Source organism: Coenobita brevimanus, chromosome 30 (assembly GCF_032717465.1).
Source record: "Coenobita brevimanus isolate Jiangsu-jjx chromosome 30, ASM3271746v2, whole genome shotgun sequence".
Taxonomy (NCBI): domain Eukaryota; kingdom Metazoa; phylum Arthropoda; class Malacostraca; order Decapoda; family Coenobitidae; genus Coenobita; species Coenobita brevimanus.
The window spans coordinates 31,887,286-31,914,067 of NC_136983.1; the positions used below are offsets into that span (position 1 = coordinate 31,887,286).

The 26,782-nt window shown below is 42.6% G+C and overlaps 1 protein-coding gene across 1 annotated transcript in view; it reads left to right on the forward strand.

Moving 5' to 3' along the window:
* The window catches only part of LOC145395284 (uncharacterized), a 124,650-nt gene extending 122,687 nt beyond the window's left edge, over nt 1-1,963 (forward strand). Inside the window, exons 7-8 of the mRNA XM_080268963.1 lie at nt 1,839-1,916; nt 1,955-1,963. Coding sequence (XP_080125089.1) covers nt 1,839-1,916; nt 1,955-1,963 — 87 coding nt within the window. The remainder of the gene's footprint in view (nt 1-1,838; nt 1,917-1,954) is intronic.
* The last annotated feature ends 24,819 nt before the right edge of the window (nt 1,964-26,782 follow it).

The window sequence follows — 26,782 nt, forward strand, 5'->3', positions numbered from 1 at the left end:
ACCAAATTTTCGCGCCCGGTGACTTAGTGGGTAACTATGGCGCTCTAATCGGATTGAGCCTGTGAAGGTTTATATCCAAAGAGTGGTTGGGGTTTATTGCTCACGTAATGCCACTCAGGGATGAGTGAGGCTAGTCATTCTCATTTCTAATATCAGGATCAACTTGCCTAGCCCCGGGCTTCTACGCTTCTCATGGGGCAATGTAAGAATATATGATGGATGGATGGATATACATAATTAATATATAAGGAGAGAGAGAGAGAGAGAGAGAGAGAGAGAGGATTCGTTTTTTATTTCTTACTTTATATATATATATATATATATATATATATATATATATATATATATATATATATATATATATATATATATATATATATATATATATATATATATATATATATATATATATATATATATATATATATATATATATATATATATATATATATATATATATATATATATATATATATATATATATATCATTGATAAGGCTGCAATCTCGTTGTATTGATGTGATATGATAAGGAAGTCAATATCAGTTCTCGTTACCCATTAAATGAGGATGGACCGAAATTGAGAGAGAGAGAGAGAGAGAGAGAGAGAGAGAGAGAGAGAGAGAGAGAGAGAGAGAGAGAGAGAGAGAGAGAGAGAGAGAGAGCATAAACAGTGAGAGACTGATGAAAAGTCTATACTGGTAACAAGAACTACGAAAACGGTGCCTGCCATTAGCTTAGTACATCCTGCAGGAAATAATTTGATATAATACATTAAATACCGCCTCAGACAGGCTTACTGCTATAAATGATACAGTTGTTACTGCCCAAGACTTTCCTTTTGCAGGGTGACAATGTGGAGCGAATGCAGAGTAGAGACTGACTAGCAGAATGCGTGAAAACGAAGTGGATAGGTGGAGAGGGAGACTGAGGTGGAAATTGGATGAGAGTGTATGTAAGGGGAGGTGATGTGTCTTGGGCCCGTGTTCTCTTCATGTAAGGGAGAAGCTCCCTAACACCTCTTCTTAAGCAATTTATTTTGCTTATTACATCATACCACCATCTTGCGTGTTATTTAGGTCATTCTGATATCACCATACTCTACATAAATTTTGTGCAGAATTATACTGACCAGCCTTATCCAAAAATAAATCGGTGGGGAAAAAATGCTAGGGTGCTTCATTAACTGAGAAGAATAAGGACCATGGGAAAAGGAGTCGACAATAAATAGGGAAAAAAATATGCCTGGAGGTCCCTTTTTTGAAGCCAACGTCGATAGGAAGTGTTTCTACGCAAAGGACAAATAAGTATTCTTAATTTTCATATATTAAAGATACATCACACTTTTAGCTGACTTTATCATAATCAAATTTTCCACTTCATTTGATCCCACATGCTTTTAACATAAAGCTTCCATTCTAGTTTTTACGAAATTCTCACGCCTCACATTTGGATTTTTTTCTTTTATAAATATAAAATTCGAAAATGTGTATTTATTGTAGACTTGTTCAAGTAAGGCAAATTGGTAATTAATTTATCTTTGTATCGACAGTAAGGAAGGAGGCTAGATTGTTTCAGAAACCATAAACTGTTCTGTGAATGAATGACCAGGTACTGGCACATATTTTTAGCACATGGCCAGTGGGAATTACAGTTTTATGATAAAAAATTTTACCATCCTATTGCAAAAACACTGTCTGATCAATCCACACTGGCCCACCAAAGGATCGGATCACTTCTATGAAAGGAGAAGGATAGTCAGTACGAACCTTCCCCATGTTGGCGAAATGCGAATGGATAAACACAGCAGATGTCATAAATACATTCCTTCTCGTCCAGATTACCAGAACAGAGGTGTGGCGGAGTAAACACGGACAACTGAGCTCTGGGTTGGTGGTGATGGAGATGATGGGCAACGTTCTGGGTCAGGGACTTCTTGATGGCCACTCATGCAGTCGGTCTAACTACATCCTGGTGGGGTCTTGGCTCATGTTTGGTGTGGTGGTCAGCGCGGCGTATCGCGGCAGCCTCATCGCCTCCTTCAATCTTCCCAGGCTGCCACCAAGACCTGAAACTGCTGAGGAGCTGGTCAAAGCAGTGGAGAGGTGAGGTGTGTGTTGGGCTATGGTGAGAGATGGGGTAAACTGGGAGGAGACAGTCTGCTTTAATTGTTTTGCAACAAAACTATGACTATATATATATATATATATATATATATATATATATATATATAATACTATATAAATATATATATATATAATATATACAGTATATATAATAATCCCTCTAATATCCGAACGCCCAATATCCGAACATCCCCACTAACCAGACATAATCGTCCTGGGATCCAACATTCCCAAAATGGTCTGAAAACCGCAAAAAAAAAAAACGAAATTTTCCCGCCCGTAATTTGAACTTGCTGCGCGCGTTGCGGGACAGCTTTGTTGTGGTGTGTCATTCCTCCAACGTCCGATAGAGCGCCCGTGCATCCTCCCCACTTTCCGCCTGTCTCTCGCCGCGAGTGCACGCTCGTCATCATGGCTGCCCACGTGCTCGCTTTTGTGGTGGTTCCTTACCTGCTGCAGGCACTCCTGCTGCTCTCGGGCCTCTTATTAGTGTGTGTGATGATGGCCCCGCCGCCTGAGAAGAGGAAGAGAGTAGTGTTGACTGTGGAGAAGAAACGGGAGATATTGGAGAAAGTAGATGCGGGGTGGTCTTCTTCCCGCATCCTCCGCGAGTTCAACCTGACCCGATCTACTTTGTTTGATATCAAGAGATCCCGAGACAAACTCATGCAGTACACAGCTGACTTCTCGTCGAGAAGCAGATGCAACGTGGAGAGGAAGGTGATGTTTACTCTCAAGTTTGCTGAAATTGACCGCTCCACGTTGATTTGGTATCAACAGCAACGTGCTGCTGGTGTGATGGTACGTGGTACAGAGCTGAAGGCTGCTGCTGAGAAAGTTTGCCAGGCTTCACGATGCCCTAGACTTCAAGGCATCCGAGGGTTGGCTATTTGCGTTCAAGTTACAGCATGGCCTTACCAACCGTAAAGCTCATGGCGAAGCTTTGGACGCTAACGAGGATGGAGTTGACGAATTTCGGCACAAGGTGAAGGGCTCGATCAACAGGGAGGGCCTCACTCTCGGTCAAGTCTACAATGCTGACGAAACTGGTTTATTCTATCGCTCTTTGCCAATGAACACTCTAGCCGAGGAGACGAAGAAGCGTGTACCTGGCCGCAAGCTCTCCAAGCAACGGATATCTGCTTTGTGTTGTGCCAATGCTAACAGCATGCACTGGCTTAAGCCTGTTATTCTTGGCCATGCAAAGCAGCCTCGGTGTCTTTGTCGGGTGATGGATGTCCTTCCTGTCGTCTGGTACCATTCTTTGAAGGCATGGTTTACAGCCCAGATCTTCAAAGACTGGTTCCATTGCCACTTCGTCAAGGAGGTCATCAATTACCAGACGAAGACACTGGGAATCCCGCGCAACCAGGTAAAGGCCCTCCTTCTCCTCGACAATGCACATGGCCACCCGTGCAATGAGGACTTGGTGGCTAAGAATGGCCGGATTAGGTGCATGTTTCTGTCACCTAATACGACTGCTTTCATCCAACCAATGGACCAAGGAGTGATCGTGGCGACAAAGCCTCTATACCGACGGAAGTTCCTGGATGAGGTGATAGTTGTTCTTGAGGACGAGTACGAGCGCAGGGAGGGACGGGACATGCGAGGCCAGCGGACTTTGGAAAACCTTCACCACTACAACATCAAGTTTGCAATCTACGACTGGGCCAGTGCATGGAAGGAAGTCCCTTTCAAGACTCTAGAAAATGGTTGGTCTCGTCTGCTTCTCGGAACGGATGTGGAGTACGATTTTCTAGGGTTTGACGTGGATGACTTCCATGCACGGCTACATACGCATGGCAACGATATTGATGTGGACGATGTGCGTGAGTAGTTGGATGATGACGAGGGCGATCCTGGGTATCAGACCTTGTCTGATATCGAGATCGCATCTTCAGTTGCAGGTGTCAGTACTCAGCTTGAAGATTCCGACGAGGACGGCATGACACTACTCTCAGCATGACACTACTCCAGCCATCCCCAAGCTGAGCGCACTCCGGGAACACCTAGAGTTCGTTCTCAACTACCTGGAACACTCGGACTGCGACAGGGAGATGGGGCCCTTGGGACTTGTGGAGGAAGTGCGTGCTTTCAGGCAGCACATCATCAATCGTCAGAATCGTCGGTCCTTGCGTCAATCAACCATTGACAGTTTTTTCAGGCCCGTGACCCCTGCTGTGCCCAGCCCTGGCTCCACTCCGTTGCCTCCCCAAGACAGGCCCTCATGCTCCGAGCCACAGCCCAGCACATCAGCCACGGTGGAGTCACCACTCGACGTGAGTTTGCGTCTATCTTCAGAGTTGTCTGCAGTGGGTACGCCATAACCACGACCCAGCAACGCACCCTAGGTCACCTGCCAGTGATACTCTCGGACTCTGACAGTGATTAAACACCCAGAACTTCTCCACTAGACCACACGGGAATTTACAGTGTTGTGCAGTGAAAAAAACAGTGTGTTGTGTTAAGGATTTACAGTTGTGAGTGAAAAGACAAATTTGGAACAAAATTTAACGTAAATAGACTTGTTTGTTTTTGCTTTAGAAAATGGTTAGGAGAGTGGGAAAAGTTAAAGTGCAGAGTGCAACACTTACTAAATTACAATGGAGCATAAGTTAGACAAGAGTGCGCACTGTGAAGAGAATGGACTCCTGAGTGCGATTGACTAAGTTCAGTGCAAGACTTCATGAACAGTGTACTGGAAGTGCTTCAGGAAATCCTTCTTACTGTCAGAGTCCGAGAGGAGACGGTTATTCATCGAGATAGCCATGGACTTGCTGTAAGTAGGCAGAATGTTTCATACTGTACTTTTTTCCATACTATATTTACCTCAAACACCTCATTTCACTCTTTAATGCCCTTTTTTGGTGTGAATAACATGTTAGGAGCTATGCATGTGCAGTAGGAAGATGTTTTTCTGAGTTAGGCTAGGCTAGGGTCCATAAGTACCAGTCCAGGACCCAGTAACCAGAATGTTTAACCCCTTAACCGCGGGGCGTCACTTTCATAACGCTTGGGAGCAAGGGATCATACCGCAGGGCGTCGCTTTTGGGGGCTTGTATCATCTATCAGTACTGCCAATGTCCAACACTAGTCAGCACTCCTAATCTCATCTGTACTCCCATCCATTGTTGACAATTTAGCCATTTCTCCCCGTTCTTTAGTCCCCTCCCTACCCACACTCCATTACACTATCCTCTCGCCTGCCCGGCCGTGCTACGCTAAGTAAATCTTCCCTGGAATTTTTCACTGATTTCATCCATTGAAACAAGCCCTATGCCCTATTCTTATACCAAATAATATATACAAGAAAGAAATAAGGTAAGTGAGAGTGCCATACACCTAGAATTGGCTAATTATCACCTGACAACACCTCACGTGCACTCGTTCGCTAATTTTCGCTGTTTTTTTCCCCTTGAAATATGCCATATAATCTATTTTCGTAATAAATATACATATAAGGAGGGAAGGGAGAAGCCAAAGTGATATTTACATTCACCTGGAACTACCTAATTTATAATGTATTGTCTAGATTTCCTGCCAATCATTTCAGTGAAATACATAACTGTTTCAAGAGCTACGTTGGTAGTACTGAATAACCCCCTAAGTAGGCCTCAACCCGGGCCGGCCCTCCTTTATCAGTTCTCTTTCATCTTCCGAAGACGAGGTACGGCTCATCCTCTTGCTGACTTCAGGGCCTTTTTTCACCCCCATGCAAAGGGCCCTGTGACCTTTACCCCCTACTAAACCTCGTGTGGAAAGAGGTAAAGGGCTGACAATTGATAAAAGAGTGACTACGATCTTTCTATTGAGTAAAACAGTGCAAGTGGAATTGTAAATAATGTGTAAATAATGTGTAAACAGCAAGTGAAAGTAATGAATGTAAATATATGTGAACAATGGAAAATAGTTTTATAAGTTACTTCAAGTGACAGTGCATAACACAGTGTAAATAAAATAGAAATGTATATAACGTAAATAAAATAGAGAACGTAAATAGAAATGTAATTGAGTAGTATTATAAGAATACGAGTATATACCCTAGGAGTAATGAAAGTGAAAGTTTCACTATAGCATGTCTGAATACTATGAGTTATGATAGTGAAGATGAAAGTGACATTCACTCTCAATGCCAGTATACAGGACGAGAAAGTGAATGCTACGTATTTTACTGAAAGAAATTGAATCCCTACAGTGACAATAAACTAATACTACTGAAGGAAACTTATGGATAAAGACTGTAGATATATATAAGTGTTATATAGTAATAGAAATATAAAGTGTGAGGGGTTTTATGAATAATAAATGACAGAGTACCAAGAGCGAACTAGCGCAAGTGCGGCGGTCAGACGCACTCATAATTTTCATTGCTTTCACAGTGTTTTTTTTTTTGGAGTATGGATCCCAAACTACTTGAAAATCATAGAGTAGTGTTTATAGTGTTAATATCTGGCTGTGGTAATCATATTAAGGGTTGTCGGGAAGTGTAAAGTGGAGACTTCGTTACCCAACTTCAGAGGTCTCCACAAGTCCTACGGTAACTGACGAAGGCTCAACAAACATTCCAGGAGAAAGCTGAAGGTATGTGCCATAAGCATAGTTAATTTTAATATTCTAGGACTAATAACTGATTTTTGGCAAATATTTTTTGAGAGTCTGTCGGAGCCCGAATAATCCCGCGGCACACGCAAAACATCGGTAAACATGCCCGCGGTGTAGGGGTTAATACTGTATGAACCTATCTCTAAACCCTCATTTTATGCTTCTTTTGCATTTATTTCAGTCATTTATGTGCCTTATTGGTGTGATTTGGGTCTTAAATAGGTGCTATGCATGTCCAGAGGGAGTTGTATAGGTGTTTCTCTGAGTTAGGGTCCATAAGTACAAATCCATAAGCTGGGGCCCAATATCCGGACAGGACAACTATCCGGACCTGCCTATGGCCCTATTATGTCGGATATTGGAGGAATATATATATATATATATATATATATATTTCGTTCAAAGTGATAGCAAGTTCTGCATTGTATATTTTCTTCGGTATATATCCCTTACAGCTCAGTTTCGTCTGGAAATCACGGAAGAAGAAACAGCTATCTACCAAGGCTACTGAAGAAGGGTTAAGGGAGCCGATAATCGCGATCCAGCAAGAAAAGAAATGAACGGAACAAAGTACTGCGAAATCATACACAACCTGGCAGACGAGACTAAGGCACTCCATAGGTGTAAAGAAAATATACTGAAGAAAATATATAATGCAATACTTGCAATTACTTTCAACAAAGTATGTATTTGAGATAATCTCCTGCCCATATATATATATATATATATATATATATATATATATATATATATATATATAATATACAGAGTGAGAGAGAGAGAGAGAGAGAGAGAGAGAGAGAGAGAGAGACCTGGCAGGTATTGTTATTTCTGCAAAAAAAATCCGGACTATAAGTGCTCAGTGAGACACCCCTTACACACCTATGCACTTGAGATGCTACAAATGTCAACACTGTAGTTAATCACTACCAAATATGTGATAAATCTGATACCGTGTGTGGCATGTGCACTTGGACACACCTGACTTCATGCTTGCAAAAGAACAATGGCAGCGAAGTAACCATCACGAAATACACTAGCTGTGATATAAGGCACCAGGTAATGCATGCCTTTACTGCCAGTGGAACATGCAAGATTAGGAAGCATGGGACATCAGAGCCTCACTATTTTGTGGCTGCCCCACTATCCTACTGCCCAGTTTAAGCCACCTTTATGGGACCCATCTTCCCCTGCATGGTGCCACCACAACCACTAGGGAAGAGGGTATGATCCTGCAGTAGCCAGCTCAACAAGGAGGGGTGACCTTCCCAAATGACAGCATGAAAGGGGACTCTACCAGCACTGACAGGGTCCCGGCTGCTCCCAACAAGCTACATGTGTCACATTTAGACCCATTCAGCTATCACGGTTACCATGCAGGTGACCATTACTCCCAGCCACTCATGTGCATCAGCCATTACAACCAAAACTTCTAACACAGTGACCATTGCACTCATTACGAACTAGCTGTGCTTCCTCCTGGTGCATCTTTATTGTTTGTTGATGCACATTGTAGGTGGTGCAGCTGCCACTCAGGACAAAGTTCGGGGTTGGTGGGCTAATGAGAGGCCTGGTGAGCGATTACTTGCTGGCATGGCCCCAGAGAAAGACAATGATATCTTACGATCACATCAGGGACACCCCAAATTTACATAGTACCTGGCTCCTCTTCTTTCATCCTCAGCAGGCTCAAGGTTCTGCTGTCTGATCAGGAAAGAGCCAGAGTCAAGCAACCGGAACCACTAAAACCGTCATCAGATAAAATATATGAGTGTGGTCTTACTGCATGACACTGGTGCCGAGGGACTTAGATCTGAGGGTGCTACTTTATAGGCAGAAGCTGACAGGAAGCAGCATTCAGTTTCCAGAGCCAGGTCAAGTGTGGACACATTGCACAAAATGGGAATAACAAAGTTTGTGTCTGATGGGAAAGGAAGAGATGGCAGTTGACCAGCTCATCAAATTTAAGTTGTGTTGATGTTGGCTCTTCTTTTTCCACAATTAGATTGAAAATGGCAAGAATATTACTACTCAGTATGAAGAATATAAAATAGAACAGAAGACAAGTGACAATAAATTAGAGAGGTAGGGCTGGCTCTCGCTCTGTGACTATAGAGAGAAGTGGTTGGAAGAAGTTCAGGGAGCTGTTGCTTCTCCTTACACTGAGAAGGCTCTCCCTCCATGCTAAGGGATGTTTATATGCGGCGTGTGTTGGGAGTGTAATTCTGTATGGTAGTGAGACCTGGGCAGTAAATGAAGAGGATGTTGACAGGCTCAGATGTACAGAAATGACAATGATTAGGTGGATGTGCAGTGCATCCTTGAAGCTAGGTTTATGATGGAAGAGTTAAGAAGTAGGATGGGACCGGAGTGTCTTGGTGTTATGATGAGAAGAGGTAGATTGAGATGGTCTGGACATGTGGAGAGGCTGAGGAATGACAAATGGCTGCAGAAAGTGAGAAGTGTTAACGTTGGAGGTGGGGCTACGAGAGGTAGACCGAAAAAGGCCTGGGACGATGTCAGTGAGTGTGACCTCCAAGAAAAGGGACATAATAGGGAGGCTGCCAGAGATCGAGCAACATTAACAGCCGCCATTAGGTGATTAAGGCCAATACATGCAAGCATTTTGGAGCCTTTATAAACGAAACAAACAAAGCAAAACTCAGAAGACAGCATTGCTGTACCTGAAATTTGATTCTTACCTGTAATTATGGCATTTGACATGGTTTGTACCAAAACCGAATCACATTTATCCCTTCCTTTACACAGTGTATGGGCGAAAGTTGACTAAAACTAGTTAAGGCATTCATGACATAACGCCACACCCTGTACTTTGACCCTGACCCTTTGATCCTTCTTCGATCAGCACTGTAACCATACTGTCACCATACCTTTATACTGTAACCATATCTTGATAATCTCTTGGATCTGCAAACTAGAACTAGCAGTGTATGAATGTATAATTATGACAGCATATGTATCTAGTAATGTGTGAGCGCCTACTTGACGATTAGTGCACGTATCAGCTGATTCCATAAATTGCAAACACAAGCAGCCGGCTCCCCCAGCAGTGTCCTCGCTCCATGGACAGTTGGATGGCTTGCATAGAACGAGTTGGATCTGTGTTTGTCTTCTCCAAATAAACAACCATTGAAGCTGCATCAAGACCTCTGGTTTACTCTGAACTGGGTGTAAGAGGGATGGGACAAATTGGTGGCTTGGTGGCGAGTCGAACCAATATCATGTCACCTATGTTTAACCATGCACCTGCAACCTGACCACACCTTACCTGCCTCCTCTACCAGTGTTCTTTTCCTGCCTAGTCTACAGCCTACCGCACAGATCTCCGTTCACCTGGCGTTTAGTGGTGTGCCCTATGGTGAAATTCTGCTCCAGTGACTTTCTGACCCCTGCCCATGTCCGTCCCTCATCAGCAGCTACACCGTCACACCACCAGTAAGCTATTTTCTATCCACTACCAGCTATCACGCCAGTTCAGTAAATAAAAAAAAATCTCACCATTGCAACTGCTAAAACCACCACACCTCACCCATGATCCTACCACACCCCGCCAAGCCTAATGAACTCAAGCCCCAATCACCTGGCCAGCCAGCCAGCCAGCCAGCCCTCATACCCCCATCAAACCCCCACCACATCACCTCCCCATCCCCACCGCCTCCACTGGGTCCCGGGAATGTATCCAACCAGCGCAGTCCACGTCATAGTTTCTTTCTCCAGTCAACATCTTCCTTGTGATCACCTGGTGTTCCTGGCCACGTCTGATGAGTCGGTCATACCCCCTCAACTCTCGAATCAACGCTTTAGTTCTTTCTGTCCGGGAGAAGATCGCTACCTCACTCTACTTTCGTTCACCGAAACTTTGGTACTTAGTTCATTTAATATGTTATTTCATTTTATCTACCCATACTTTAACTTTCTATACATGTTATCAAACCTCTACAGATAGTGATTCATATTGCCAATCACCTGCTTTCATTCACTAAATCTCATTTTCCGATTCTTATTACTCATTCTCTTCTTTCACTTCATTCATTACTCTCCTCTCTCACTAGTCACTCTTCATCCAAGAAATTTTCTTTCCTATATGCTTTCATTGTACATATTCCCCTTCACCTTCATTGCATATATTTCATATTCTCTAACACCCTCATTGTCTATCTATATATCTATTACCAGACTCCTTAATCCCATATACGGCGTGGCCACAAACAAATCGCCTCCACGTCATCCTGTCTCCCGCCATTTCACTGCCCTCAGTGTGTTTCTCCTTATGCTTCCTATCACATCCACATCCACACCACAACGCTCCTTCACATCCTTATTTGTCAGTCTGTCTCTCCATGTGACCCCACACGCTCCTCTCAAAAAACTCATTTCCACTGCTCTCACTCTTGACTTGTGTCCCTCCAACAACGCCCAAGCTTCACTTTCATACGTTAGAGTTGGTATCTCAATACTGTCATGTAGTAAGTTTTTCACTTCCATGCTCATTTCCGTGTTTCTTATCCTTGCCTTCAAGGAACCAGCAACCTTTCTTCCTTGTTGTACCCTTTCAAGCACTTCACCCTCCAAACTTCCATCCTTACTCATCACACTACCCAAGTACTTAAACGTACTCATATTTTCCATTTCTTCATCATCCATCCTCACTGTACATTCAGTGAATTCACCACTCTCGAAAATTCCGTTTCTTACACACTCTCCCAAAGTCATCCACCAAGCCTTGCAGCTCCCCTTCGTCTTCACTTAACAACACAGTATCATCTGCAAACAACAGTACAAGGAGTTTCCAAACACTGTCCTCTCTCACCAGGGTCACTCCAACATCCACTGCCCTATGTTGTATCTCTTTTATAACCCCGTCCATATACAGATTGTATATTATATATTTTCATTCTCATAACTGTTAAAAGTTTTTTTTTTACTTTACTAAACGACTTACTTCTCAAAGGTTAATCTCTCTCCTATTAGCCAGCAACTTGCCACTGAAAGTGAGGATGTTGATCTCGATGATGCAAATGCCTTGACTCGTCTCCGTAGCAGGAAATGTTTTGTGAAACCGAGCGTAGCCACTCATACCACATCTACTGCTGAACTTTTTCACGCCACCCTCACAACCACTACTACTACCACTATTACTAATACTCTCATAGAAAATCCAGATATTGATATTCCAGATAAAATAAATCCAGACACACCACCATCCCTAACTGATTCTCTCGAGTTTCCTCCTGCTCATTCTCAAAGAACTTCAAATTTCTCTGTTGCATCAACACCACTCCCAACTCTGTCGCACACAACTACCACTAATTTTTTGCACCTCAACCGCATATATTACTTAATTCAATAATTTCTCAACCTCAAACCCTTCCAGCAAATGCCAAACCCAACTCCACCTCTACAATCCATGTTTTTGGATGACATAGACTTTCCAAAGTTCACTAGTGAAGCTAGTTCTGTATCTTTCTACGATTTTGTGCGAGAAGTAGAAACCGACATTCACAACAGACAACTCAACACAACCCTTAAAGATCGTGTTTCTCAAAGGCAGGGTAGATCAAGGAAAATCGCGCATGGGATCTGCACCGCGAGCAGCTTATTTCGATAACTGCACAACATTCAATGCATTCCATCAAAAATATATTCAGTTCTGTTGTTTCCATTCCAAGGCCGGGTCTTTCATTGGTTTCTCTAATCTCCTCAGACACATGGGAGGGGATATGCAAATTCCTGCTAAAGAGGTGACATTGTATGAAACAGTTGATGTTGCTACTTGCTCTGAAATAAGCCAGTTATTGCACGGCATTCAATAGATAACTAATAATAATGAAGGTACTTTTATCAAATTGGTGGATATTGGCAAATTAGTGGGTTACCTTAGATTTATCAACTGATTGGGTAACAAACAGTTAGACACTGCCTTACAGATAGGCTATAAACCGGGAGACAAGTTGTTGGACTTCCCCAAGGAGATAGGAGAAAGGTTAGGTTCACACATCACTCACCAGGCAAGTACTTGCACCCCTACAACTCACACAGCGGATGGAACTGGGAAAGTCTTCCACACCTCTACTGCTTCATCTGATTCCTCACGTTCATAACCTACTACAAAAAACAGTCCTAACACTCCTCATTCCAACTTGCTGTGTCGATTCCCATCCACTAGTCGTGACCAGCCATTTGCACTTTGGGACCAACGATATTTAACTGAGTGTTGGCATTGAGGTTAAGCAGGTCATCATGAATCGAGCTGCTATCACAAGGAAGGACGGAACCACCTAGAGAGACGACAGCACACATCTTCACAATCACGTCGTCCTTCATGAAAATACCACAAAAACTCTACCACTCATACTACAGATGAGTGTCATTATCTCGCGCGTCGTCATCTGGGGGAAGAGGACCACCCTTATTGGAAAAATATCACAACAACAGACGATTCTCAGCTCTCCGTTCACCAGGTAGGGCCTCTAACATCCTCAGGCAAAGTTATTCTGGAAAGTTCTGAAGGGGTCAAGACATCATTTTTCATGGACTCAGGATCTATGGTAAATCTAATATCAGAATTTTTTTAAAACAGCATCTGGGGAAAGATTAGAAGGGTCTGGATCCTTGAACTGCCTGATATTCGTCTGTGTGGCCTGGAAGGCTCAGAATTTAATGTTAGGAGTAGAGCTACCTTAGAGATACAACCTGATGAGGCTTTAAACCCTTTCATAGCAGAGTTTCATGTCACAAATGATCTCAAGTATCCTGCAGATGTTCTAATTGGCTTACCCACCATGGCTCAAAATTCCATGGCCCTAATACCTGCTTGTAGTCGTATTGAGATTAAAGGTTTCCCTGTAGCAAGCATGGGGTACCCACGTCCTGTCCTTTTCCAAGTAAAGTCAGTCACCCAGCCTAATATGACTCCACTATTACTTGAGAATAAAGAGAAGCATTCAGCAGCATCTAAAGACATTTAACAACCTCAAATTGTTTTAATGACGTTCTACAATGCGTGGAGACGAGAGAAGCAGTAACAAAACTGTGTACAATTTTGTTACCACATAAATTTACGAAAGTCTGTGTTAGTGTTGTAGATGCGAAAGGAGGGGATGTACTGACATTATCGGAGACATCATGTGTGAATCGCTTAACTTATTAGTCAGCATTGTCCACCATGTTGGAGGATAATTTGTGTTGCCTCTACTTGTTGAATGTCACAAATGCTCCACTGAAGCTTATTAGTGATATAAAGATTGGGGATTTCCTGGTTTACCCATAGGCCATACAGGTGTGCCAGGATATACCATTCTCCATAACTACTATGGATGATGATGATGATAATAAACATCTGGTGTGTGTGCCATAAACTCTGCTACAACTCTTTCACCTGACCAGTTCTCACATGTATCTTTCGGTGACTTCCCAGAGCATAAGGATTAGTTAGTCAGTCTTTTGCAGACTTATCAGTATGTAGTGGCTTTACCCGGGAAACCTATGTGTAGGAGAGATCTTGTGCAGGATCACACAGAATTAGTGCCAGGAACTCATTCAGTTTACTTACCAGCGTATCGATTACTTCACAGTTTGAGAAAATAAGCAGGCGAGAGAGTATAAAACATGTTAGAACTGGACATTATTGAGCACTCTTTCAATCCATGGAGTAGTTCACTTTTCCTGGTTCCAAAGAAGGGTGGACAATTTAAACCTGTAGTGGACAGTCGTGGAGTAAATTCGGTCGCTGTACCCGATCGTTTTCCACTGCCAGTTTTAGCTGATATATTACAGTTGCTAGATGAGAACAGTGTGGTCTTTGCATCCCATGATCTACTCAGTTGCTACTGGCAAGTAGACATGGAAGATTCATCCCTCCCTGTAATAGCATTTAGCACCCCTTCTGGACATTTTCAGTTGAAGAGGCTTCCTTTTGGATTAAGGAATGCCCCTTCAATACTCATGACACTCGTTCATTCCATCTTCATTGGCATGATTGGCCACTCTCTTTTTCCATACTTAGATTATATAAATATGGTGAGCAAGTCTGTCCCTGAACATCATATGATGAGTCTAAAGATTATCCTCAGTAAATGCAACTTGCAAAGAGAGAAAATTAACTCGCCCCGTCCTGAAGACGTGAATTCACGTCCTCACATGATGTGCACTCATATCCCGGAGACGTAAATTAATGCAACAACATTGCAAGGTCCCTAATTTGCACAATTTTCAATTTTTGCAAGTGATTTTTGGCACGTATACACGGGACACCTTCCTCTACAAGATGCCAGGCAGGGACAATGCCTTACCCAGCATGACCTCCTCCCCCCCCTGCATGACCTTTTCTCAGCAATTCACCTGTTATCAGTGACCTGACCAGTAAAGCCATGTCATGCCACGGTACGAAATTCAGGGCCAGAGTGATTCCCCAAGTGATGACAATGTGGAGGACAAACATTAGAGGAAGAAACAGTCAGAAATGATGATCAGGTAATGTGGCAAAAAAAAGTCAGGAATGATGAGTTAGTGAGTGAAACAATGCTTATAATGCCTATATTACCGTTTTAAAACCAATATACTCTTGTACTACATATAAATTTGTACCAAATAAATAAATAAATACCGTTTATGAGTGGTGTAGAATAGTTATCCTCCCATAGAACTCGTTTTCTTTGCAGGCAGCCTGATAGAAAACCCTGTAAGGTAAGGAGGAACTCCTACCTGGATCGAGTATTTTAAACCTCAGGTGAGCGATTTTTTAATGAATTTTCGATGTTTCTCACCAAAAGCGGATGTTTGAGCCAAAAAAAAAAAGGTCCAAAAATGTCGGGACTGGGGCATACCACTGCCAGGAAAACGTTGGGATGGGGCGGGTTAAATTCCTTAGGCATACAGTTGATGCTGCGGATATTCATACTACTGAAGATACGATTATGGCGGTCATCAACTTTCCAGAACCTACCAGTATGGATGATGTAAGAAGTATTCTTGGGTTGGGTGGTTACTACTGGCGATATATTAAAGGTTATGCACAGATTGCTGCTCTTCTAACAAGCTTACTAAGGAAAAACGTACCTTTTGTGTGGACTGAAGATCAGTCACAGGCCTTTGAAGCACTGATAATAGCCCTTATAAATGCTCCAGTCTTGGCCTTCCCTGATTTTAAGAAATCTTTTTGTTTCTGTAGGGATGCATCAGGAGCAGGAAATGGTGTAGTACTGATACAACTTGATCAGGCAAAAAGGAAACATGTAATAATGTATGCTAGTTGTTCCCTCAACCTCACAGAACATAAATACAGTGTTAAAGATTTCGCCACCCTGGCAGTAGTCTGGTCCCCCAAGCATTTCAGAGATACAGTTTATGGTTACCCAGTGCATATCCAGACAGACCACCTCCCTCTTTGTGATTTATTCAATGGACGAAACCTTACAGGTCGACTAGCTCAATGGCCAGTTATCATCCAAGACTTTAATCCAACCTTTCAGTACGTGTCCGGGAAACTGAATGCAGTTTCAGACACACTTTCACGTCATGTAGCAGTGACAAACACACAAAATCAACCAAACGAATCTTCTTGCACCACTTTAACCCAAACCATGCTAGTGACGTAGATCTACATTCCCATCAAAATGCCAGTAACGTAGATCTACGTCCTGCAGCATTGAGAAGTCACTGCAAGCAACCAAAGTAAATTAGAAGGTAATAACATATCTTCCAAACTTCAGAAATTTCTCCACTAAGCTTACAACACTCATTTAGGAGTGTGGGAGGTAAGTGAGTCTTTACAGGCTCACAGTTGCTCCGTGTTCTCAGTAACCTTGATGATTCGAAGGTCGAGTGGCATCAACCTGACTCAATTCAACCTACTTTCTGACTCTGGTGGTTACTTTTATTATTGCCAGGAATATCATATTGATGTATTAATCCCATTTACTCACAATTAAATCCAAAATTGGTTCACAAGCTCACAGATACTTAGCTCTCAGTAACCTCAAAGATTCCACAGGTAGAGTGGCACCACCCTGACTCAATTCAACCAACTTGGTCATTATTTTTATCAGTGTTAGGGATCTTATATTGATGTATTATCCCCATCTCGCCAGAAAAAATATATATGTGAAATCGGTTCACAAGCTCACAGCCATTCTGCACTCTCTGTAACCTCGAAGATTTCTCAGGTAGAGTGACACAAACCTGACTTAATTCAACCAATTTTCTGGCTTTACCGATTACTTTTATTAGTGCCAGGGATCTTATATTGATGTATTAATCCCATTTAGCCAAAAACAAAAACAAAAAAAGAAAATCGGCCAGTATAGAGAGGTATCAGTTTTCTTTTTTGCCCATAATGGTATGGGTTAACCTCCGAGGTCATTCAAAATTGTCAGTACAAAGACCCTCTCTGGTCCAAGGTAATGTATTTCCTTGAAACGGGAGATAATTCCATGACATCTACTCTGCCAGTGCCAATAGATAAGTTCATGCTAGATAATATCTTGTACAGGAAAACATTACTTACAGGAAAGGACATACCCAATAGGGAAGTACACCAACTCGTTGTCCTTACTGACTCAATACCTGCAGTACTTCATATCGTTCATGACACTCCTTATGCATCTCATCCGGGTAAAGATCGATGTTTGAGACAAATACGTCTCGGATACTATTGGTCCACAATGAGTCAAGACATAAACATGCACTGTGATTCTTGTTTACTCTGTAATCACCACGAAGGATCAACTGGATCACCAGCACCACTCTTGCAATATCCAGTTCAGTCACACCCATGGGAAACTGTCTCTATCGACCTCCTTAACCCCCTCCATGCCAGACCCTTTGCCGACCGTTTACCCTCTTGTGTCAATGGTCTGGGAGGCTGTGATCCCCTATGCCAGCAATTTTTTTGCCTGAATGGGTTTGGAATGCATAAAAATAAGCCTAGTGATAGTAAAAGTGCTTACCTTGGCTGTCTGCAGGCTGAAAACAGGTGTTCCTTGTGGTGCGACTTCAGCAAACTTTGGAGCATTGTTCCCGTAGACTTCATCGGCATCAGCACGGCTGGATTCCATCGGATGACTGTTTACAGAAACTGTCAGTGACTGATGTGGATAGATATTCCATTTTGGTGTGGACTGGGTGGATACATGGACTAAACAGTGTTTGCAGGTGGAACCTGATTGACGTAAAGTTGCCACAGTAGGAACTATTATGATATGAAGTTGGGGTTTCGTGCTATTTTGATGTATTTTCACATTCACTTATTTCGTATATTATATTACTCTAAGGCATCATGAACAGTCGATAAGGCACTATATAGACTATTGTTGTATACAGTCATATTACTTGCGTTATATCACTCATTACTTACGCTATAAACCATTCATTACTTGATATCATGACTTTCTTCTATTTACTTATTTTACCTATATTATGTTCATTATATACGTTATTAACACTATCATACACACACATTTTTAGTACTCCTCCATTGTGTGGCAGTCTGTAAAGCACTGAGGAAAGCACAGCCCAAATTCACTCAGAGGCTCAAGCGTCAGACGGACGGGACAGCTCCCCCCCCCCACCACCTATCCCCCTCCTGCTAGGGAGGAGGAACGTGTCTGCTCCCGTTCTCGTTCAAGCAATTAGGGTGGACTGCGTTAATTTCGCGTAAATGTCCCCCAAGCCAAGTGCATACCACATAAGGACCTGGCAAGGCTGGCAATGTTTGGTTGTCCATACCAGGTACGGACTTGGCACTGAATGGGTCAAATTACCTCTTACAGAATCCGGTGCAGAAAATTCATCTGTAGCAGTTGATCACTTATCACGCAACTGTTTACTCATGGCACTTCCAGATAAAACTGCTTAGAGTGTTACACGTGCCTTCATTGACTATGTCATTTGTGCATTCACTACTTCGTCTACTATTACTACTGATAATATATGGCACAAAGTTTAACAATAATCTCCTGGTTGAAATTTGTAAGTAGTATAACATCAACAAATGTAATGTCATTCCTAACCACCCAGCTTCAAATTGCCTGGCAGAGCGACACAAGAGGAAGATTTTGATGTTTAAGACATCTAGAGGTCTCAAAGTGCCTCCTGGGATGACTGGATATCCCAAGTTGCAGCCTCTATCAATAGTTCTATCAATTCACCAATTGGCGAATCTCCATTCCTTGTCTTATGTGGGTGTCGCGGTTTTTTTTTTATAAATGCAATAATTTAAATGATAATGTTCAATAATATTGAAGAGCAGGGACAATGAATTGTCTTGCTAAATCAAGCAATGATTACTTTATACCGGTCTGCTTGTGAGACTCTCTCAGAACGAGAATTTTAAAACTTTCTCAACAGTACACAGCAGAGACTAATTACTCAATTGCTGTTTATTAGTACTGTTAGCCTCTGGAGAAAGTTACTTCATCCCTGACAATAAATAACTAATACTATTAATAATATCCGGTTCTTGCTGATGCGTAACTCCTAGAAGGCACAACAGATTTTAAGCTTAATACAACAAGACTGGCCTCAGTACCAGTTATGAATGGCAAAACGTTTATGCAAGCTAGGAGCTATAAGGGAAATAAGCTTAACTGTGGAGAAATGAAACACGAGTTTACATTACATTAAGCTCAAGAAAAAGAACTGTTAAATTTATTGATTACAAAGAAATAAATTTAACATTACATTTAAAAATGAATTCAAATAATGAGATCGCACTCACTCACTCACTCACTCAAAAGCTAAATTCTTACGCCTAAAAAAAACATGCGGCGCAGCCGGCCAGCATGCGAGGAAACAGCACACTTAACTAAACTCTTAAACCTAGGAAAATACGAAAAGGAAATACTGGTCAATGAATGTAGTGTATCACCAAAGAAGGGTGGGAGCCTGGAGAACTGTAGTCTAGTGAAGTCTGGGTGCTAGCTGACCTCTCACTCTCTCACTGCTGGAGCACAGAACCTCACTCTGTCACGACAGACACTTGACTGAATTCAAATACGATGTATGGGTAATGGACAGGCCAGCGGGAAAAGGTGTGGCCAACGGTTGAGGCAAGCAGGGCGAACAATAAAGAAACAATAATATCGCTCAGTAGAACACTTAATGACGTGCATCAGATCGGTCACTTTTGAAACAGTGACGAATGTTTTGAAAAAAGTATACCACCGAAATGGAGATAGAAACGGTTGACTGAACGATACACAGTGAGTTTTCCACTAATAGTTTGTGGTTTCTCACAAAAGGAAAATGTCGCGAATTTGATTCGTGACAGTGGGTTTGATAAAGATCTACCACACTGTATGCTATTATCAACACCTTGTCCTTTCAGAAATAGGATAACATCGTGAAAGTGAAGTTGTCAAATTTCCAGAAAATTCATCAATATGTACAGGCAAATTTGGCTTCATCTCAAGAGAGTATGGTGCAATGCCAACATATGTCTGCCCCACCTACCAATATTAATATTGGAGATCTGGTGTTCGCTTGTTCATTCACGCACACCTCTAAGTTGGATGACAAATTCACGGGCGTGCACAGCGTGATTATTCGACAGGGTAACAAGCTTGAAATATAGGAATTGTCAACTAGTGATACCAAGTGGGTGCATGCGGACGATCTCAAGTGTGCACCGAGAGGCCTCGTGTTGGAGGAGTCACTTACAGAAACTACATCCCCTCCTTCTCCTTCCCCTACTCTGATCCTTCCATCTGAATCCTCATCATCCACACCTTCTCCCTCCTCAGTCAATGACTATAGGTCCAAGTTGCGTTCTGCACACAAACCTCCTCTTTCTTGCATATTCACCTCTTCATGATCTATCTATCTATCTATCTATTGCCAGACGACTCAGTCCCGTTCAGGGTGGCCACAAACAAATCGCCTCCAAGTCGCCCTGTCCCCCGCCATTTCACTCCCCTGCTTCCAGCTCACACCCCCCTCTCTCATATACCTCTCCACCCCATCCCTCCATCTCATCTTAGGCCTCCCCCTCCCTCTCCCCCCTCCACCTCACTCACATACACTCTCCTCATCAGTCTTTCACCCTCCATCCTCTCCACATGGCCAAACCACCTCAGTGTACTCCTCCTAACCATCCTATCACATCCACATCCACACTACAGTGCTCCTTCATATTCTCATTTGTCAGCGTGTCTCTCCATGAGATTCCACAGGCTCCTCTTAAATAACTCATTTCCATTGCTCTCACTCTTGCCTTGTGTCCTTCCAACAACGTCCAAGCTTCACCTCCATACGTTAGAGTTGGTATCACAATACTGTCATGTAGTAACTTTTTCACTTCCATGCTCACTTCCCTGTTTCTTATCACTGTTTTCAAGGAACCAGCAACCTCTTCTTTGTTGTACCCTTTCAAGCACTTCACCCTCCAAAGCTCCATACTTACACATCTCACCACCCAAGTACTTAAACGTACTCACATTTTCCAATTCCTCACAATCCAACCTCACTGTACATTCACTGACTTCACCTCTCTCAAAGACATCACTTTACTCTTCCCTACATTCACCTTTAGATTCCGTTTCTTACACACTCTCCCAAAGTCATCCACCAAGCCTTGCAGCTCCCTTTCGTCTTCACTCAACAACACAGTATCATCTGCAAACAACAGCAGAGGGAGTTTCCAAACACTACCCTCTCTCACCAGGGCCACTCCAACATCCACTACCCTACCTTGTACCTCTTTTATTACCCCATCCATGTACAGATTGAACAACCATGCAGACATGACATCCTTGTTTCAACCCAACCTTCAAAGAGAAAAATTCACTCAGTTCACCATCCACACGCACTGCAGCCTTAGCACTATCTTACATACTCTTCACAGCATTCAACAACTTCCATCTACTCCATATATTCTTAATACTTTCCACAATCCTTGTCTATCGACCCTTTCATATGCTTTCTCCAGATCCATGAAAGCCTCACAACTTCTTTCCCTTCTCTACAAACTTTTCCACTAAAGATCTAAGAATGAATATCTGATCATCACAACCTCTTCCCTTCCTAAAGCCTCCTCGTTTTTCTCCCACTAATTCCTCTGTTCTTTCTCTAACTCTGTCAACGAGTATCCTACCATACACTTTTCCTATTATACTAAGAAGAAAATGACACTATGATTACCACACACTTCTTTTCCCCCTTTTCCATTGTACAAGGGAATAATTATACCTGACTTCCAATCCTCCGGGACTCTACCTTCCTCCCAGGCCAATCTGCACATCTTCCACATCCATTTTACTACTACTTCTCCCCCATGCTTCAGCATTTCACCACACACTTCATCAATTTCTGGGGCTTTCCCCAATTTGACTTTCTTCATGGCTTCCACTACTTCTATCCTACTGATTCCTTCCTGTCTTCTCACCTCCCTACTTCTCCCAGTCATTCCCCAGCCACTTATACTCACATTACTTCCATCCTCTATGTTCAACAATTCCTTAAAGTGTTTTCTCCACCTCCTCACTTCTTCTCCCTTCTCCACTAGTAATCTATCATCTTTATCTCTCACTCCCCTGCTAATTCAATTCCACCCTGTCTTACTCTCTTCACTTCTTTCCAGAACATTTTCTTACAGTTCCTCCACTTTGCACTTAGATTCCTTCCAAATTCCTCATCCACTCTCTTCTTACTCTCTCTTACTAATCTTTTCACCTCTCTCTTCCTTTCTACATTTAACTCTCTTCCGCCACTCAACTTCTTTCACGCCTCTATTTCTCATCCATTGATTGTATGCTTTCTTCTTTTGCACCACAGCCTGTCTCACCTCTTCATTCCACCACGCTGTTCCTTGCACCCCCCTCCATCTTCTCTTCATCCCACACACCACATCACATGCTGCACATATTTCTTCTGTGAATATCCTGCACATACCTTCCACATGGCCCATCTGCTCCAATTCATATTTGCCCAATCGTTCCTCTACTCCTCTCTAATATTCTGCCTTTTTCTCATCCTCTTGCAACCTTTCCACTCTCCTTACAACTACTCCTTCTTCCTGTCCTTCCCTTCTTCCATTTCTCCACTTTATTTGGATCTTGATTCTGGCCACCACCAAGTAGTGGTCAGAAAGTCCACTCCCTCAACCTCTATAAGCTCTTCCATCCATTACACATCTTCGCATCCTTTCATCCACACACACATAATCAATCATTGCCTTCTTTTCATTCAGTTCACCCCCCACCCTTCTCATCACTCGCCATGTATACCTGTGGGTCATTTTGTGCCTGAAGAGGGTATTGGCTATCACCAACCCTCTCCCAGCACAAATGTCCACTAACACACTGTCATTCTCATCTGTCTCAGCAGGCACACCCCACTCACCAACTATTCCATCCACCTTCACATTGCCTACTTTACCACTCATATCACCGATCAAAAACACTCTCTTATTCCTTCCAAACTTTTCCATGCACACTTCCACATTTGTCCAAAACTCTTCTCTCACTCTGCTTGCACGATCTTGCGTTGGTGCATACACACACACAATCGCCCACATTTGTATCCCAACATTTAATCTTACCAACACAATCCTTGACCCAACTGATCCATACTCTCTTATGTTCTTCTTCCATCTTTTTCTTGCAACTGTACATACTCTTTCTTTTGCCCTGTCATTCTCACCTACTCCTGCACACGTACCCCATCCATACTCCCATTCTCTCACACTCTCACCTCTCCATTTAGTTTCAGTTACTCCACATACATCAACTTTCGCATCCTCAAGCACCTGGACAATCTCTCTCACTTTCACCTCATCATTCGCTCCCTTTACATTCTATGTTGCAATTACCATGTCCTTTGTCAGGTCCTTGGTCGTCATCTTTTGGTCAGTCTTTGCCCGAGGTTTATTGTTCGTCTTTTTAGTTAGTCGTTTTCCGGTGAGGGGCACTAACCCTCCGCCAACCCTTTTAGTCGCCTTTTACGACAAGCAGGGATACTGGGGGAGTATTCTTGAAAAACCCCCCTACCCCCATTAATTCAAACTTAATTTATAGGTAAGGTGTTTGAGGTCTACATGCTAGCAGTGCTGACCATAATAGGGTCCGGGTTGGGTGAGGACGATGGTGGTGTACGACCCGTGGCTTTGGTCGACTTGGGAAGCTAGGTAATGGTGATAGAGGATGTACTTGTAGTCTCCCTGTGTTACGATCTTGATCCCCTCGCTGATGTAGCCATCGCCCTGCCTAATTTCGCACGTTAACTGCATGAGATAAAGACCCTTGTATCAACCACTGGGGGAAAGCATGAAAAGGACACGTTTTGCTACACTCGTTACTTGCCGTTACATGGAAACTACAGTATATTCAGGCAAAGTTCTCCAATTTACATGAAATATTTTTTAGCCAGGTACCTGTCGGTCGGTCGTGTGTGAAGCATGGTCTCTTTGACCTGGGAGAAAAAATCTTCAGTGGCATATTTGAAACAGCAACGAGTCGTGACCTCTCTGAATTCAAATCCAACCTTGTTGAGTTAGCCGATGCCCTAGAGTCTGAAAATCGAGTTGTACAGATTCAACACACCATGTTCCAGGAGATCACAGCCCACTTAAATGAAGTACCATACACATTTAACAACTTCATGGACAGTTTGAAAACATAGATCTCAAAAATAAACATAGTTTAGGAACTACTGTATGTCAAACTACACATGCATGGACAACCTGCAACTTTCCCTGGACTCTCTTCTCTCCCAAGTCACAACCTTCGTTTGTGTTCTAGTTGATGCTGTCGGTGGTTGTGTCACTGCAGACTTGGTGCCTATCTCTGATAATCGTTCTATATTGGAATGGGCTCACTGTACTTTCGACTTGTCTCTAGTACTTTCCTTCTCGTCTCTAGAATTCTACTACCCAGTACTTGAGGCCACTTTCCTCACGAAGGACATTGTTGTTCATATCCCTCTTCGTTCTACTACCACATTTGATCTCTTCCACGTCATTCCTTTTCCCTTCTTGTTCAATAATTCCTTGTTACAAGCATCTGTTTTCTTGGAATATTTCCTTTCGTCTTATGATCATCCCTCCACTGCTGTCACATTCTCTACTGATCTCAACAAGTGTTCTTTCCTTACACCTACCACTTGTGTTTGTGGTGCCTACCTTGTGCCTGTTTTTCCGAGTAGCGCCACATCCTGCGAGACGGCCTTATTCCACAACCTTTCTGTACACTCTACCTGTTCTTTCGTTCGAAGTCTTAAACTTCCAATTCACCTTTCTCGTATGAATCACATACATTACTTCTTCTTCTTCAGTGTTCCTATCTCTGTTAATATCAGGTGTCCTGGTGTTCGGTGTCTGCTAGTGGTCTGTATAAGGTTCCTGATTATTGTACAGTTAAATCAAAATCTGTGATTACCTGTGCTACCCGTTATCATCAGGCCGTATGCAATCACACACACGAAATCTTTCAACCCATCAATATGACTCGATATCTTCCCTCTGGCAGTCTATCCATTACCTCTGACAACTTACAGATGTTAGGTTTCCTTAACCAGAGTGATTCTGTTATGGATAAGTTTTCCTTGGCTTTCGACCATTCATGGGTACACCCAGTCTTCGTGTTTCCCCCAGTGGATGTCATTCTTACTGGATAAATACTAGATGAAACAGTGACAAGGCAACAGAAATATGGAAAAATGGTAGCTTAGAAAAAAATAAAAGTGGTAAGACAACAACAAACAGTCAGTGATGGGAAAATTACAAAAATTACTAACAAGAGTTCAATATATATAGACAGCCCTTGTTTACTCCGCTGTTGATTAATCACTATTCCATGTACCATTACAGCCTTCTTTTTTATGCGGTATATATAGAATGGACTTCCACGCTTAAGTGATGAAAGATACTAACCTATAACATTCTGTGTTTCTATCTGTTGCCAGAAGCTTTAATCCCGTAAGGGGTGGCCACAAGCAAATCGCCTCCATGTTGTCCTGTCCCCCACCATTTCAATGCGCTGCTCCTAGCTCACACCACCCTCTTTCATATACCTCTCCACTCTATCCCTCCACCTCATCATTGGCCTCCCCCCTACCTCTTCCCCCCCCACCACATTCCCATACACTCTCCTAGTCAGTCTCTCGCTCTCATTCCTCTCCACATGGCCAAACCACTTCAGTATGTTACTCCTAACGCCATTGATCACATCCGCGTCCACACCACAACGCTCCTTCACTTTTTCCTTTATCAGCCTGTCTCTCCATGTAACTCCACAAGCGCCTTTCAAAAAACTCCACTGCTCTCACTCTTGACTTATGTCCCTCCAACAAGGTCCAAGCTTCACTTCCATACATAAAAGTAGGTTTCACAATACCATCATGCAGTAACTTTTTCACTTCCATGCTCACTTCCCTATTTCTTATTACTGTTTTCAAAGAAGCAGCAACTTTACTTCCTTTTTGTACACTTTCAGGCATTTCACCCTCCAAACTTCCATCCTTACTCATCACACTACCCAAGCACTTAAATGCACTCACATTTTCCATTTCCTCCTCATCCAACTGCACTGGACATTCAGTAATTTCATTTCTCTCGAAGACCATACCTTAACACATCCCTACATTCACCTTTAGGTTCCGCTTCTTACACGATCTCCCAAACTCATTCACCATGCCTTGCAGCTCCCCGTCCTCTTCACTTAACAACACAGGAACATCTGCAAACAACAGCTTAGGGAGTGCAGCTATAGACTTGGAGCGTGGAAATCCCAGACGTAATAGGAAGAGGATCACCAGGCAGAACACAAACATCGTGACGAAGTTAGGGTCTTTATTTGCCGAAGTCTCGGAAAACACTTATTCCATCTTCAGAGCAAGCTCTGACATCGAGAAATATACACAGTCAAGATTTTTGTATGCTATAACGATCATGACAAGACTAAAAACATGAAAATACAAAAACGAAGCCAATTAAAACACCGTGTTCGTAAACCAATAAGTAATTGAATCTAAAATGAATGGGGTTGGAGTAAGAAAGCAAAACGTATCTGTAAAATAGTAAGTGCAATACTGTAAAAAATTTAC